General features: G+C 41.7%; 1 protein-coding gene across 1 annotated transcript in view; it reads left to right on the forward strand.

The window, feature by feature from the left end:
* The first annotated feature begins 366 nt into the window (after positions 1–366).
* The window catches only part of WWTR1 (WW domain containing transcription regulator 1), a 64,921-nt gene continuing 50,042 nt past the window's right edge, over positions 367–15,245 (forward strand). The window contains exon 1 of the mRNA XM_032192981.1: positions 367–787. Within this exon, the coding sequence (XP_032048872.1) occupies positions 396–787 (392 nt within the window). The 5' untranslated portion in view covers positions 367–395. The remainder of the gene's footprint in view (positions 788–15,245) is intronic.

Genomic DNA, 15,245 nt, shown 5'->3' on the forward strand with positions numbered 1-15,245 from the left:
CGCCCGCGGCCACCCCGCGGACCCGAAGTTTCCGAGGCCGTTGCATAACCGCAGGCGGGGCGGGGCGGGACGAGGGCCGGGCCGCCGGGGGGCGGGCGGAGGGGGCCGGCGCGGCCCTCGCCCCGCCGCAGCCCGGCGTGGCCCGGCCCGGCCCGGCGCGGGGGAGGGCGGCGCGCCGCCCGGGGGCTGACCCGCCCGCCCCTCCGTCGGCCGCCCGGGACTCCGCCGCCGTCCGGGACGCGGAGGCATTGTCCGCGGCGCAGCTGCCGGGGAGCAGCTCGGCCGGCTCCGAAGGGCACGGCGCGTCCTCGGCGGCGGCCTGCGGCGGGGCCGGCCCCGGCGACCGCCCGCGCGCCGAGGCGTCCGCGCTCGCCGTCGGGGCGGACGGGCGGAAAATGAACCCCGCTCCCGCGGCCCCGCCGCCGGGGCAGCAGGTGATCCACGTCACGCAGGACCTGGACACGGAGCTCGAGGCGCTGTTCAACGCCGTCATGAACCCCAAGCCCAGCTCCTGGAGGAAGAAGATCCTGCCCGAGTCCTTCTTCAAGGAGCCCGACTCGGGCTCGCACTCGCGGCAGTCGAGCACGGACTCGGGCGGCCCTCCGCCGCGGCCCGCCGCCGCGCAGCACGTCCGCTCCCACTCCTCGCCCGCCTCTCTCGTGGGCTCGGCCGCCGCGCCGCAGCACGGGCACCTCCGCCAGCGCTCCTACGACGTGACGGACGAGCTGCCGCTGCCGCCCGGCTGGGAGATGGCTCTCACGCACACGGGACAGCGGTACTTTCTCAAGTGAGTGCCCGCGGCGCCGAGCCGCCGCCGCCCCGGGGCGGGGCGGGCGGGCGGGGGGGCGCCGGGGCCGGGCCGGGTCCCGCTGCGGAGGGGTGGGTGGGGGGGAGGGGGCCTCCGTGCGGGCGGGGCGCGGCGGGGCGGCCGAACGGCCCCGGCTGAGCGTCCCGCCGGCGACGTCGGGAGCTGGGTGGGAAGCGGCTCCGTAGGCCCGGAGACGGTTTGCGACCGCGGCGGGGGCAAGGCGCCCGGCCCCGGCGCCGGTGCGGACGAGAGGGCGCCGCTGACCCGGCGGCAGCCGAGCGGCCGGGGCCGGGGCCGCGGAGCTCCCTCGGGCCGGGCGCGACAGCCGGCACGTGGGCAGCGCGTGGCGGCCCCGCGAGGGCTGGGCGCAAGTTGGTCGCAAAAACGGGGGAGTGCGGGGCCGGGGGCCGTGGAACCCGCGAGGAGCCCAGACCTCGAGTTGCTCCGTACAGAGGCTGGGTCTTTGCCTCTCGCACCCCGAGCTGCCAGCACAGCGCGAAAACGCGTTCCTTGCCGTGCCGCCGTTCCGTACGCTGGTGTGTGCGGTGTGTAGCACCGGGAGCACGCTCCCCAGGGTCTGGATTTACCGGTCTTTCGTTGAGCTGGGGTATCACGTAAAGGAGACGTTGCTGCTCCGTACTTCGGGCGCGCTTTTCTCAGTAGAGCACGACAGAGAAGAGGAGGCTTGCTGGTAGGAGCACCGCGACAGACTGCTCACACACTAATATGTTACATAAATTCTTCCTAGGGCTTGACCAGCAAGCGTTTTCAAACTCTGACTGAAGATCAGATCACATAATCTTCATCTGCCATTCAGCTTTTGCCTAATATCGAAATGCGCTCACATGGTTTCACCTTCACCCGCTACGCATTTCTGGCACAGAGATGGTGTTTTCCAAACTGCGGAATTCTTGTTGCTTAGGCCAAAAAATGCAAGTCCCTTGTTAAAATAGCTATGGATAAAAACCCAAAGCATCTTTGATGTTGACAGGATTTGGGAAAAACAGCAATACTCTGATTAACAATATCCTTTTTAATATAAAATAATGTTTAATAGTGTGTGTCGTTTGTTACCTTATTCTATATAGTTTCCCCAGTTTCATTGACCCAACAGAACTTTTCTCATTTCTTTAAAAATTAATTGGAATAATGTATTTCTTTATTACTTGGTGCATTTTGTGGTAATACTTACCAATGAAACGGTCATGTTTGAGTTGCAGTGTTTTGCAAGCTATGTGATGTCTTTCAGCTGAAAATAGCATTTTCTGCAGAAATTTAAGATTGTTAATGGAAAGCAACATTTAAAACTGTGCAATATTATGTAGAGTTCACATCAGACAATGAGTTTGAAAATCCTATCTGGTCAAACCAAGCATACCTATATTGAGGTGCTATCTGTTGAAAAAAAAAAAAAAAAAGTTTTTTATTTCCAGCATACTGATAAAGATTTGTTCAATAGTCATTAGCAAAAAAAAAATTGAGAAGGAAATGAAGAGCACATAGCCAGACTAGGTCCTGTTAAAGCCTTTAAGGTCTGCTGAAGTTTAGCAAGCAGTTTCTCGTACTTGAACGTGTAGCTCATGTTTCCAAGAGCTACTAGAAGAAAGCAGCAGTGGTCCTCTCAGTCAGTGGTGAGCCATGGTTAGTGCTGTTGACCAGGAACCAGCCGGGACTTGTCGTGATCACACTCATGCATGTCTGTTCCTGCAGAAGTTTTCTGGCTGTGGCTGGAAGAAACATAAGTAGCCTGGGGACCACTCCACCCTGTAATTAAATACCAAGCCACAGAAGTGGGGGATGGAAAACAGACTAATAAACACACACTCGCTTACAGCAATGTTATCTAAAGCATTTTTCTCCGTGTGCATGCATGGGAAAAAAAAATTTAAGTGTGATTTATTTCTGATAAAAAAAGATTTCTGGAAAGACAGGCAAACTGCCTTGTGTAGCTCTTATGTTGGTAAGTGGGAATATCAGTTGCGTATCGATCCACATGCTGAGCTGTGTACACATATTCACTGAAAAGAATTTTTCAAGTATTACTTTCTACCGATTTGTTTTTAGGTGCTGCAACCTCATATTTCAAATGCGAAGACTTACGTTTTAATGTTTTCTCAGTGTGTGTACAGTGCTTCTTGATCAGGGTGTGATTTCATTCCAGAAGGTAAACAGAATACAGGGAGTATGGTGTTTGCACTGAACAGATTTGTGAAACTTGTTGCGGCTGTTATCTTTAATACAGTGTTGTTTTTCTTCAAATGTTACAGTGAACATTTGCCATTCCAGGACATATTTGCCAATGAAATTCTCTTCAAGGGGGAAGAAGGCTAGTCACTTTCAGTGTTTGATTTGCTTGACCTGTTCAAAGTTTTTCCTGCTAGTTTCTGTTGGTGGAAAAGCTTGATTTGATGCACAGTCAATTTTATATTACTGAACAGGTTCAGCAGGACATTGAGACAAAAATTAATATAAATGCTATGGAAATACTTCCTCCCCCCCCCCTAAAAAAAAATAGTTGAAGTGCCCAGCTGGTTTCCAAATGCAGTCCTTCCATGAGAGCAGTTCATGGTAGTTCTGCAGGGTCGCGATCGTTTTCACATTGATTTGCTAGGTGCTGTGGGGCAGAGGAACTTCTCCACCATGGGAGCCTGGTCATACAGTACAGGTGGGAGACGGGAAGGACAGTGCACAAGACCATTACCCTGCTGAGTTGAGAAGTGATGAAAAATTTGACACCTTCATCTATTCATATGACACTTACAGTATTGGTCCACATTTATGACCAACTACTAATGGGCAGGAGGCAGACCCTGGAAGGTGGGGCTCACATCAGTATAGTTTCCTTTGGTCTTGGTAGAAAAACAGTGCCAACCAAGAAGCCACGCATCCTTGCTGTTCTTGGAGTTGTGTGTTGGAGAGAGGTGTTTGCAAAAGAACAGAGCTTTTAAAGCTTTTCATGCATGCTTTGGGCAGTGTTTTTCCCCTGTACCTAGTGGTTGCTCAGGTGGGGTCTTGGTGGTTTCCTTACATCTGCTGCTCATGCTGCTCTTCTCACCAGTATTCCTTTGTTAAAAATAAGTTATACTGCACAAGACAGTTTTGAGATGCATTGCTACTAATGACGTCTGTATGGTATTGATGCATATATTTACAGACTTTTAAAAGTTCTTAACAGACAGGAAAGCTGTGATAAAATCACACAGAATAACAGAATTTCTAGGTTGGAAGAGACCTCAAGATCATCGAGTCCAACCTCTGACCACAAAACAAAACATGAGTTTTGTTTAATGGATAATCCAAAACACCACATAAACAAAATACGAGTTTGTTTAATGGATATTCAACTATAGCTCAACTTTCTGCCTCATTTCAAAGATTCTTAGGGAGTACTGAGTTTTGGGATGTACCAAATTCATGAGCTGTGATTGACAACATTAAAGTGCTATCTGATTGCTCCTTTAACTGGAGTCCGTGGTTCAAATTCTGTTTTAATAATGTTGTTACAAATCCAGAGAACTTCCTTAACTTTTGTGCAGCTGAGAATTGGCTCCCTTCTTATACAGGGCCAGCACGATGTATGGAACAATTTTGGCCTCTCAGTTTTGAGATAGGGCTAGACCTCGCTCTTGGCAAAGCGGGAGGGCTTGGGCTTTGTCTAGAGAAGTTCTAGTGCCGCCAGGTAGGAGGGAGGATGAACACCAAAACTCTTCAGGCATATGCAATTAGGTGATTCAATTCCTGCGAATGAACATTTGAAATACAGGAAGTACAAAAATATTAAAAATACTAAAAATATTTTCAGAATCATAAATTAATTAGTATATTTGATTTAGTAATCTCTGGTACTGTATGCAAGCAAGAAAACCAATGGAATTTGAAAGCTGTCTTTCAAAACAGAAATTTGCTCATTAGTTCATCGTCCTTGATAGGATTTGTGCCTGACGGAAGACAGAAGGATTTCAGAAATTCACCTTATACATTGTTAAGGAATAACTGTCTTATTTCACTGCTAAATATTTCTAAGTTTCTTATAAGGTAGGCATATAACTAAATTTGAATATGCTCCAAAAATTAGGCATCTATTTTTTTTTTAAAGTACAGTAGAAAAGCAGAATTGGTAATCACAAGAATATTTAATAAGTTTTATTAATGGACTGCTGATACTGAAAGTCATTACTGGGACAAACTAATAAAAGCCACAGACACCAGACCATATCCGAGCTGTTACTTTTCAGGCTGTTCTGCTTCATTAGAATTGCATACCTATGATTCCAGTCAGAACTTGCATTTCAGCCATCACAGCTTTAAGTTTCTCAATTTAATATATTTGTATGGAGTGCAATCATATTTCATGTATGTCTTGACTTTTTATATAAGATTTAATTACTGTATTTGGAGTGTATATGAATATATATATATAAACGTATTTAAAAAGAGCATATACACTTTCTAAGAAAAGTTCTGTATGACTAGCTCCTAAGTACATCATGGAATATTACTGACATGACATTTTTTTTCTTTTTTTTCTTTTTTTTTTTGACTTGGAAGTTTTAATAGATGCATTTCCATAGTTGGTGCTATATTAGACCTGCAATAGATTCCACATTAAAAAAGTTTGTAATAATGTAATATATTTGTGTTTTTATCAAAGGAGCATATGGAAGCAAAAATACTCGGAAATAAAGGTTAATTAAAACGGTGTAACAAATGCATAGACAATAAATTAAATCAACTTGGTTTTGTTACTTTATGAACAAAGTGCAAGCTTGGATAATTTTTGCTGTTGGAAGTGAGACAGTTGTAGTTTTTTCTTCTTAGATGCTTCTCTTAAAGTAAAATGGCTGAACTGTTTCATTAGTTAAAATTTGCATTTTTCGTAATCTTTAAAGTCCAGTTTCCCTTAAGTGAGTACACTTGCTAGCCTATTTTTTGGAAGTGGAGCATAGCCTTTTTTTTTTTCTGGTGATCAAGCCAAAAGTCACATTTGGTGTATGAAAAAGTTTTGACTATATTCGGGACTTGTGTATCGCTACTTTGGGAAGGAGATAAAATCATGTCTGTCGTAAAATTGATGCAACTCAAAATTCAGACCATACCATCATTCTCAGCACAATGGCGCTTATGAAGTGATGAGTTTTTCCTTTTCACTGACCTTCTACTGGATGCGGTGAACTGAAGGCCCTGCCATTTAACAGGAAGTTTCAGGCTCTTATCATAGGAGATGTGATCCTGTGGTGAAACTTCTAATTAAAAAGCTGGTTGCAGGACATCATATCTGAACCATGCATGTTAGAATATCTGATCTTTGTATTTTTCTTTAGCTAACATTTTAATAATTACTGGACTATGATCATTATTTAACCAATTTGGTATTTTTAACTTTAATGGTATTTTTAACTTCAAAAGTCAAGAACGAGTTTAAGCATTCATTTGCTGGCAGGAGGCAACAAATAGTATTTTCGCATTACTTTTAAAACTTTGTGCATTCAAACTAAGTGGGGAAACACCGGTGGTTTAGTAGATTAACAGTTTTGTAATTTAATATGCATATTAAAAATAATTATAAAAAAACACAACGTAAAAATGGACCACATTTTGGCTTATGAATTCAAATTTTTCGTTTTGGATCAAATACTCTTTTTAGGCTGTGACTGCATTTGTAGTCATTATATGCAAAGGTACATAAATGTGTCAAGCATGCAGCTTTAGTTATAACAACAATGGACTTGTAGCAGAAACCCAGTGAAATGTGAAAAATTATTTCTAGGATCTTTGGATGGTTCTTTTCAGAGTTGGGTCACATCCTGCTGACTGATACATGTCTATTTTAGATCTTAACTGAAGATAGTCAAAAGAACAGTTATAAGGTATCGCATTGCAGGCTGATTGTTGCAGATCTGCTGCAGCTGAAGCAATGGATTGTGTTTACTGACACTCATTGTAATGGTCTGTTTGAAAGTGTCTCTTTTGAATACAAGAAAATCTGCCAGGCTTATGCTTTAAATTTACAGTGAGGTTAGAAAACAGTTATTCATATGTTGACTTAACTTTGTGGAAATTAAAGTGTCTCTCTCCATTGATAGTTACAAAAGGTTGGAATAGATTGTTTAAAATCAGACTGAATCACTGGAGGAAATTTTGACATGGATAAATAACTTCTTTTGATATAAATTTATAAAATACTGTTGAAGTGAAAAAATAACCTAATTTATCTGTTGACATTATAGCCCCTCTTGAAAAAATAAATAAAATTAAAAAACAAAAACACTAAGGATCTGTAAGTCACCTTTTTCCTCTGAATTTGGGGATGGTAGGAATACCATCCAAACAGTAGGAATGGCTGCAGTTCAGTTTTCAATGACAGTTGATAATTATTAATTTTCTAATCCAAGATAGTGTCTTTTTATGATCAATAGGCTGTTTTCTCAAAATCTAAAAACACATCAGCTGCAGTGCTTAATAAAAATTGCTGGTTAATATGCTGCTTAAAATGTTGAGCTTAATAAAGTCTGAGGGTGGAAGCGGATCTAGAATAAAACTGATTTGGGGATGTGTTCCTCTTGCAAGGTTCCTGGGTTTTCTGCATTAGGATATGATCTACATTTTCACTTAGTCAGCTGTAAAGTGTCAGCAAAGAAAGCTTAATGCAGGACTGTGTTGACTTTAGAAGTGTTGCCAAGAAGGGTTCCTTTGAAGAAATATATAAGAAACTTGTGTGAAGGGTTGTCCAGACACGAAAGTTGTATTAAATTTAAATAGACATACTCCTAAGTAATTTAGGAAATCAATGAAAACCCTTCTATAGACACTGTTGTTTTGATGTAAAATTGATTGTATTGGACTGATGTACACTTTTAAGCTAATCAGTGAACAATTATTGTGCATGCAGAGAAGTGCAGTGGTTTAGTGAAATGTGTCTTAAATCCACCCATTAGTCTTAGTTTTAAACCCAAAGCTCAGCATCAGATCCAAACAATCACACATTCATTTCATAATATAAGATTAAAATACGATTGCTTTAAGCATAAATCATCAGAAAAGAATGTCAATTAGTGTACTTTAGAAAGATGTGATAGAATTGTGGTGTATGGAATGAATCTTGGTGTAGAATCAGGTGTTAATGCTATCGTGAGAACATTCTTCCCTTGTAGATGTTTTCTGGAAACATATGCAAGGGAATAGGCTTTATGAATGGTTTGGACTGCTCCACATAGGAACAGCCAGTTGTTTTGCTTTCGTGCTGTTTGTGAGCTGCTGTAGGCGGCATCTAGAAGACAACCTGCCCTGCCCTAACCATCTTCACTGCACAGTCTGCATAGAGGTCAGCATGCAGAGCCAGCTGCTTCTCTGCCTGCCTGCTGTACACAGCCCGTCCTCACCAGCCCACACTGCTTGCTCCCTCACATCCTGGGGGAGTCAGCAGTATGGCCTGGGCTTGTCTACGGCTTGGGTGCTCTGGATGAAGGTAGAAACCTGTTTATTTCACTTGCTCTGCTTGGTTTTAGCCACATGTTCTTTGCTCTTATTATGGAGGTGGGAGGAGGACAAGAGCTCCTTTGTAACAGAGAATATTTTGTGCTCTGGGACCTAGCGTGACTAGCAGATGCAAATTGTGTGGAAGCAATTAGATCCAAAGGAAACGTCATGTGGGCTGAATTTCAGCATACAGTCTTGTGGCATTTCCCCCCTCATTTCAGAGAGAGGGGGAGTGATAGGGGGTCAGGTTTTTGTTTGTTCTGGGGGATTTTGTTGCATTTGGTTAAGTCAAAGCCCAGACCCAGAGTTAATTCCTGCGGCTGCTGTGTGAACTCATGTTACGTGGGATGCAAGGGTGCTGCACGGCACCACAGCGTCCCCTCTTCCCTACCTTTGGCCATTTCCAAGGTGGGTGTGACTGAAACTGCTGGGCAGGGACAGAGCAATGCCTGCTTAGAGAGCTGAGCAGAACATGGCACATTAAAACTGAAGTAAAGCCTATAGTGCCTAAAGCACAGTGATGGAAAGGGAGGTGAAGAGGAAGGAGCTGGCTGTCCTGCGCTTTCTGGTGGCTGGTGGCTTGTGCTTCGGCAGCTGCTGCCTCGTGTAGAAGGAGCAGGGCTGAAGTCTGGGCATAGCATGCTGGCAGTGGGGAGTTCTTTGTCTGCCCAGACCCAGTGTTCCATTTGTGGGTACCTCACTACTTTCTTGGCCAGAATGCTCCTTTCTTTTCATCGGGTACCAATCTGTCCCTAGTCCTTTTTGGGCTCAATATGCTGTCTGCCTTTCAGGTTTATGCGTAGAAGGATGCTTCCATTGATTGTCTTGAGTTTTTGCCCTACACTACAAGTAATCCTTTTTTTCCCCATCTGTGTTCAACTTTCCTGGTCTCTCAATTGCTGTCATTTTTATTAAATGCTCTACATAAACTATTTTTCAGCAATTGGTTGATGAGCAATGGTGTGTCACAGAGTGAAGCAACAGTCTTCTGTCAAATGAATAGTTTGTGCAAACTACAGTCTATACCTGAAAGCTTCCGTAGAACAGAATTTACAGACCTATGAAGAAGGCAGCTTCACTGACTACAGTGTGTTAGATCTATAGACCGTATTTTCAAAGGTCACTTTGCCTAAAAAGCAATTTGTTTTTGGTTTAGTGGTTTTGGAGCCTCCTTTTGTGAAAAGAGAGAAAGAGAGAAGGAAAAAAAGAAGGAGACAAAGAAAGAAAATCCATTATGTGTAACTGTTTTGCCTAAGCAGACTTTTGCATATGTCAAGGTGCAAATGCGAATGTTGTCTTCAGAATTTTCTCAAAGTACGGTATTTTCGAGGGTTTCAGGAGTAAACGTAATTACCGCTTAGAAAGGCTTTGGATTGTCTTCTTAGTTGGACAGTTTGGACAAAAGTAGCCTCTCTAATCTCAGCATTTGTTCTGTGTGATTTTAGAGCCACTCCAGTAGGTACATTGTGTGGATTCATTTCTCTTCAGCCTCTGGCCGGAGCCATGGTTCACGTAGGTTGGATATTTGGGGAACCACACAAAAGCAGACTTTGCATAAGTAAATGACTGCAGCCTGCACTGTGTGGTCATCACTGTACAGCTTTGTGGGGAGTGTAGTAAAAGGTCAACATTTCTGAGCTTACAAGAGCAGGATTTAGCGTGGGAGTTCTTCACAAAAGTGTTTTTTTTTTTTTTTAAATTTCATATTTGTTTTTGGCACTACATTTTCATAATCACTTCTGACATTTTACTCATTCTACTGTATGTATTCAAACAGAACTGTAATGGTTTTTGTCTTGAGAGGTGAGGTGTTTTTTTGTTTTTGTTTTTTTTCAAATATATGTGACAATTGCACAGGCATAAATCAAAAATGAGGATTTGATGTGATGTGAAGTTACTGTGAAAACCATGAACCAGATTTTCATGCATTGAATAAACGCATGTAGGTGCAACCTGCAGCTCCTGCGAGTGAGCGGGCAGTCATGTGAGCAGGAGTGGTATCAGGATGCTGAAGACTTTGACATCCCTTCATATTGCATCAGGTACAGCTGGCATTTCTGACAGCTAGTTCTTTAGTGAAGATTTCCCCAGTTAAGCGATGATTTTTCACAGATGCTGCCATCACTGTATCTCAGCCTTGATGTCACCCAAGTGTTAAATTGTACTTTTAGACAAAACACTTTTTTTTTTTTTTTGGTGGGGGAGGGAGCGAGGGTGATCAAGGGTTCTGCTTCTTCGTTCACGTTTTGTAATAGGCATTTTGATTTAGCCTGCCACTGAAAGACTTCATGGTGGTGGAAAATCAATGACACTATGCCACTGCAAAAGAGTAGACAATGTAAAGCTGAATAAAAGAGATTTCTACTAAGATTATTTACAACTCACTGAAAGTGGAACATTAAAAAAAATATGTTTAGGAGAAATTAAGGTTTTGTTGAAGATTCAACACTGAGGGTAGTCAGTGAAGGTTTGTATGTTGCAAAAGTATCTTCTGAAAGCTAGGAAAGATCATTTTCTGTGATCTCAGTTTCCCAGGGTTAAAAAAAAAAAAAAAAAGACCTTTCTGAAGGTCTTTTATGAAATATGAAAACAGAAAAATCTTCAATCAGTCAGCACATTAAAAGAGAGGGGGAAAAACATGCACATTTCCAATTAAATAAATCTCCTGGTTATGAAAATTTCTGGAGGTACTGATTTTACTTTTACTTTGATTATGTTCTGTTTACATTTTTTTCATTTATGATTTGCTCTAGGTCCCCTCCTGCCCCCAAACAGAACTTTAAAAGGGCTGTTTCAAAGTTGTTATGACAACCTTGTAAAGGCCTCTGTAGACAGTTGCTACAAGGACTGTGGATGTGATCAGCTGCAGTGGAGCCTCAGCTGAAGGTCACCCAGCCAAAATTCTGTACTTTTTTCCAGCCTTGGGAATGCTTGTTATTGTTCCTTTTCCCTTGCTTTTAATTTACATCTGGACAGGGAAAATGAAGTTCTCTGCAAAGTCTGAGACATCAAGCAACAGATCATTTTTTAAGTGTTACACTCAGCCACACATAATGGGACAAATGTTTTATTTTAGAATTAATAGTTCAAATAAAAAAAAGTTCAAATAAAAAAAAAAGCTTTCTTGTATGAAAAGTGCTTTTGGACTGGTTCTTTTATGACCGTTTATTTTATAAGTCAATGGAAGAAAAACAAGTTGATGCAATGAAAAGGCAGGAGCTTAGCTGTTCTGATAGGTATTTTAAGTGTCTTTATCATGCCTACAATCTAAAAAAATTAAAAAAAAAAAAAAAAGTGTTGCAAAATACCGAATTAGGTAACTTGCCAGTACAAAACCATCTCTTTTTGCAAAAGATGCTTTGTGAAATGAAATTGTCTAAGTGATTGTTGTACTAGTTTCTATTCTTGGAAATGAGAATTTTGATCCTACAGATCCATAATTGAGGCTTGGATTACTCTTGTGAGTAGGAATTTAACAATGCCTTGTCAAGATTGAGTCCAGAAGGAGAGGACCCAGACCCTGCTGCTTTACCAAGGCATGAAGTGAATGATGTAAAACACGCTTGGTGGCCCAGGCGGGATGGAGCTAAGAGTGCATTGTGCAGGGACAGGCTGCCCTGCAGGGCCGTGGCTGGGGCTCACAGCAGCCCCCACCGCACTGCCCAACACAGCCCTGTGTCTCTCATGCAGGGACCGCAGGACAGAGAGTGTGTCATGCTGCAGGTGGCAGTGCAGTGTGTCAGGACCCTGCTGGTGTGCTGCTGTTTTTGTTTGGAGCATGTGAGTCAGTAAGAATATGCCTTCTAACAGAAAGAGGTCCCCCTCAACTCTTCCCAAGGAGAAAACAGTCTTGTAACGTTACATTTTGAATCGATGGACTTGTGTCCTTACTCAAGAAGGACTAGATGACCGTAGCTCAAAGCACACAAATCAGAATTGTGTATGGAGAGCCCTAGTGGAGTGACTCCCCTGTGGGCTCCAGCTCTCAGCATTCCCTTCTGCGTTCTGAGCAGTTGGCTTCCTAGCTGGTTGCCAGTGACCGTGACTGGACTTTGATTCCCCCTCCAAAAGCAGAGAAAGTGTGACGTGGAAGTCAGGAATGCCCTTCGAGTATTTGTATTCCAGCCTGTCAGTTCCCTAACAGAATGCCAATGTGCTCTAGTGTGGGAGATGCACTCACAGTGCACTTTATGCTTCGCTTTGCCTTTGGAGTCTGTGTGTAAATGATGTGATGATTTTAGAGACTGTGTGAAAATATATTTCTCCACTAGCTGTGAAGGATCAACAAAAGCACTTTTTAACCTTTTTTTTAATATTCCACATACTGGTTCAAGCTTTTATTTCAGTTCATTATCTGATACTGCCAATATTCCTCATCTAATGCAAATAAGGCTTCTCTAATCACTAGATGGTTTTCTTAGTTGCAGAGGGTAGTTCATGGTTTGAGGTGGTAAATTCTCCAAGACTTCTGTAGGTTATAGTTCATACTGCAAGTGCTTAACACTTGCTAATATGAGACAGAGGTTTATTTCGGTGAATTTATTTTTGGAATTACCATTTTAAGTACCCAAAATAATGATTATTTTTTCCTACAAGAAGCTGAAGTAAGAGGATCTTTGTACTGATGTGTTTCGTAGCCAGCCCAGCATAGCATGGAGACATCTTGGCTAGGCCTTTAACCAGATGTGCTTGGCTTTTAAAGTTAATTTAAATAACTCTGTTGACATTATGAATAATCTGTTTTTGTTCACCAGTGCCTCCATTTGTCTCACCCAGCTGTATCATGCTGTTAGATAATTTCTGTTCAACAATGATTACAATGTAGGATATTTTCCTCCCCAGGTTCAATTTTATTGTGAGGAAAAAAAACAACTCTTAGGATGCTGTAGTAGTTCTCACCTCAAAATTCTGTGGGTTATATTCGTCATATTTTCAGTGGATTTCTTTCAGAGGTGGAACACATAAACATAGCAAGTATGCACATAACAAATGTATATTTTCTCCTTTGGAGTATTGCGCTTCGTGAGAACAGCATTGCTCTTTTAGGATAGGCAGAGTACCTGATTTCATGGAACTAGTTATAATTAATTAATGTAGTTGTGTTAGACCACTGAAAAGGGACTTCATAAATGCTTGGTAATTTTCCTGAATTTAATAATTAAGTAAATAGTCCATTTAGAGGTACAGTATTGAAATACTTACTCTAATTCATTCTACAGGTTTTTCTTTTAAACAGAAACAATTATATTGGACTTCTTAAGACCATGAGATAGAGTAAGAAAGAATAAAAATAAAATGAAAAAGAATAAAAATATGTGTAGAAGTTTTACTCTCTAGGTTCAAGAGCAAATACCATTTTAGCGCTGAGAAGTACATAAAGTCTGGACCCCTGTTGGCAGAATCTCGAGTCGGTGATACAGGTGTGTAGAGGGGTTTAAGGCTGGCCACTGGCTTGGAGCATGGTTCACCCTGGAGGTGCACCTGCAGGTTATGGGGCCAACCATCAGACTGCTTTTGAGTGAAGAAAATGTTAAATTCTCATCCATAGGTTGCTGTATTATCTTAATGAAAGCTAATGAAAAGCAGAATGCTTCAGCAGCTCGTTAGTCTGAGTAACTTGAATTGCTTGCCCCAAGATTAGTCATCCAAACTGTGAGCATATACATGTCTTTGCCATTCAAATTTTTAAGTGTGGTAAAATTACCGAACTGTAAGGGCTTCTTCACTGAGGCTTCTCTGACTGGAAAGACAACTGCTTTTAAAGCAGAAATAATGAAAATGAAAAAGGTATGTAAATTTTCCATCTTCAAAATCAGCACAGTATCATCAGGCGTTATGACATACAGCTGCACATTCTCCTGCTTTTCTTCTGCATGTATTAGACACTGAAGGCAGTGCTAAGACAAGAAGAGATTAAAACTGACTTGAGTGTAATGGAAAGTGTCATCCAATCTCAAATAAGCAATTGGGGCCTTTGTAGCTTCCCGAAAAATCAAGTGTAGACCAGAAGTTTGAAAACTTCTTTTTTCATGTAAGCAAATTACAGGAGTGTTTTGTCAACCTCATTTGCTTATGACAATACATAAAAACAACCAACCAAAAACAAAAACAAGCAAACCAAAACAAACAAACAAAAATAACAACAAAAAAAACACCTTGTGTTCTTGGGAATGGGAAATCTCATTCATTGACAAAATATTGCAAAAATTAAAAGAAATGTTATGGAACTATTTAATGTAAATTCTGGTTTACTGTGGTCATTTTGTAGAAACATAGGAGGTAGTTGGAATCTAGTCCAGTCCCCTTTTATTAGAGATAACTCCTTCATATAACACATATTCTTATATTTTGTAAAAACTGCTTATTTTTTTAAGCCTGCTCTTCCTGTTAAGATAATTGCAGAAACTTCAGATAGGAAGATAATATCCTGACTTTTCACAGTCTCTTTCCTTTTGTACCTAATGAGAATATTACATTATGATATAGAAGCCTACAAATTTATGTTCTACTTGTATACCATAATTCGGTGTACGACAGCTTCTCAAATAACTTTGCAGTTCTTTTCAAGTCCATAAATTGTAAAGGAGAGGCTAACTCTTAGTACATGCTAATACTCACCCAAATCTACATGTATATAGGAACTAGAGGAATGTTTTTTTAACCAGTCATCTGCAGTGACTTGATGATTTGTATTATTAGGTGTATTTTCTTCCTGTGGTAGGATATTCTCTGAAGACAGAGGGACGATCTAACTTTGGTTCCTTAAATACCGTTTACATATATCAACAGCTAGATTTACCATTTCATGTGAATTGTTTCATAGAAGCAGAATTATTATAGCATTCCATTGGCAACCAATTTGATGCAGTTCAATGCTTCTGTGACAAGTGTCACAGAATATTTAGTGTTGCAGCATGAAAAAATATTTAGTGTTGCAACATGAAAATGTATGAACAGTTTA

Source organism: Aythya fuligula, chromosome 9 (genome assembly GCF_009819795.1).
Source record: "Aythya fuligula isolate bAytFul2 chromosome 9, bAytFul2.pri, whole genome shotgun sequence".
NCBI classification, from domain to species: domain Eukaryota; kingdom Metazoa; phylum Chordata; class Aves; order Anseriformes; family Anatidae; genus Aythya; species Aythya fuligula.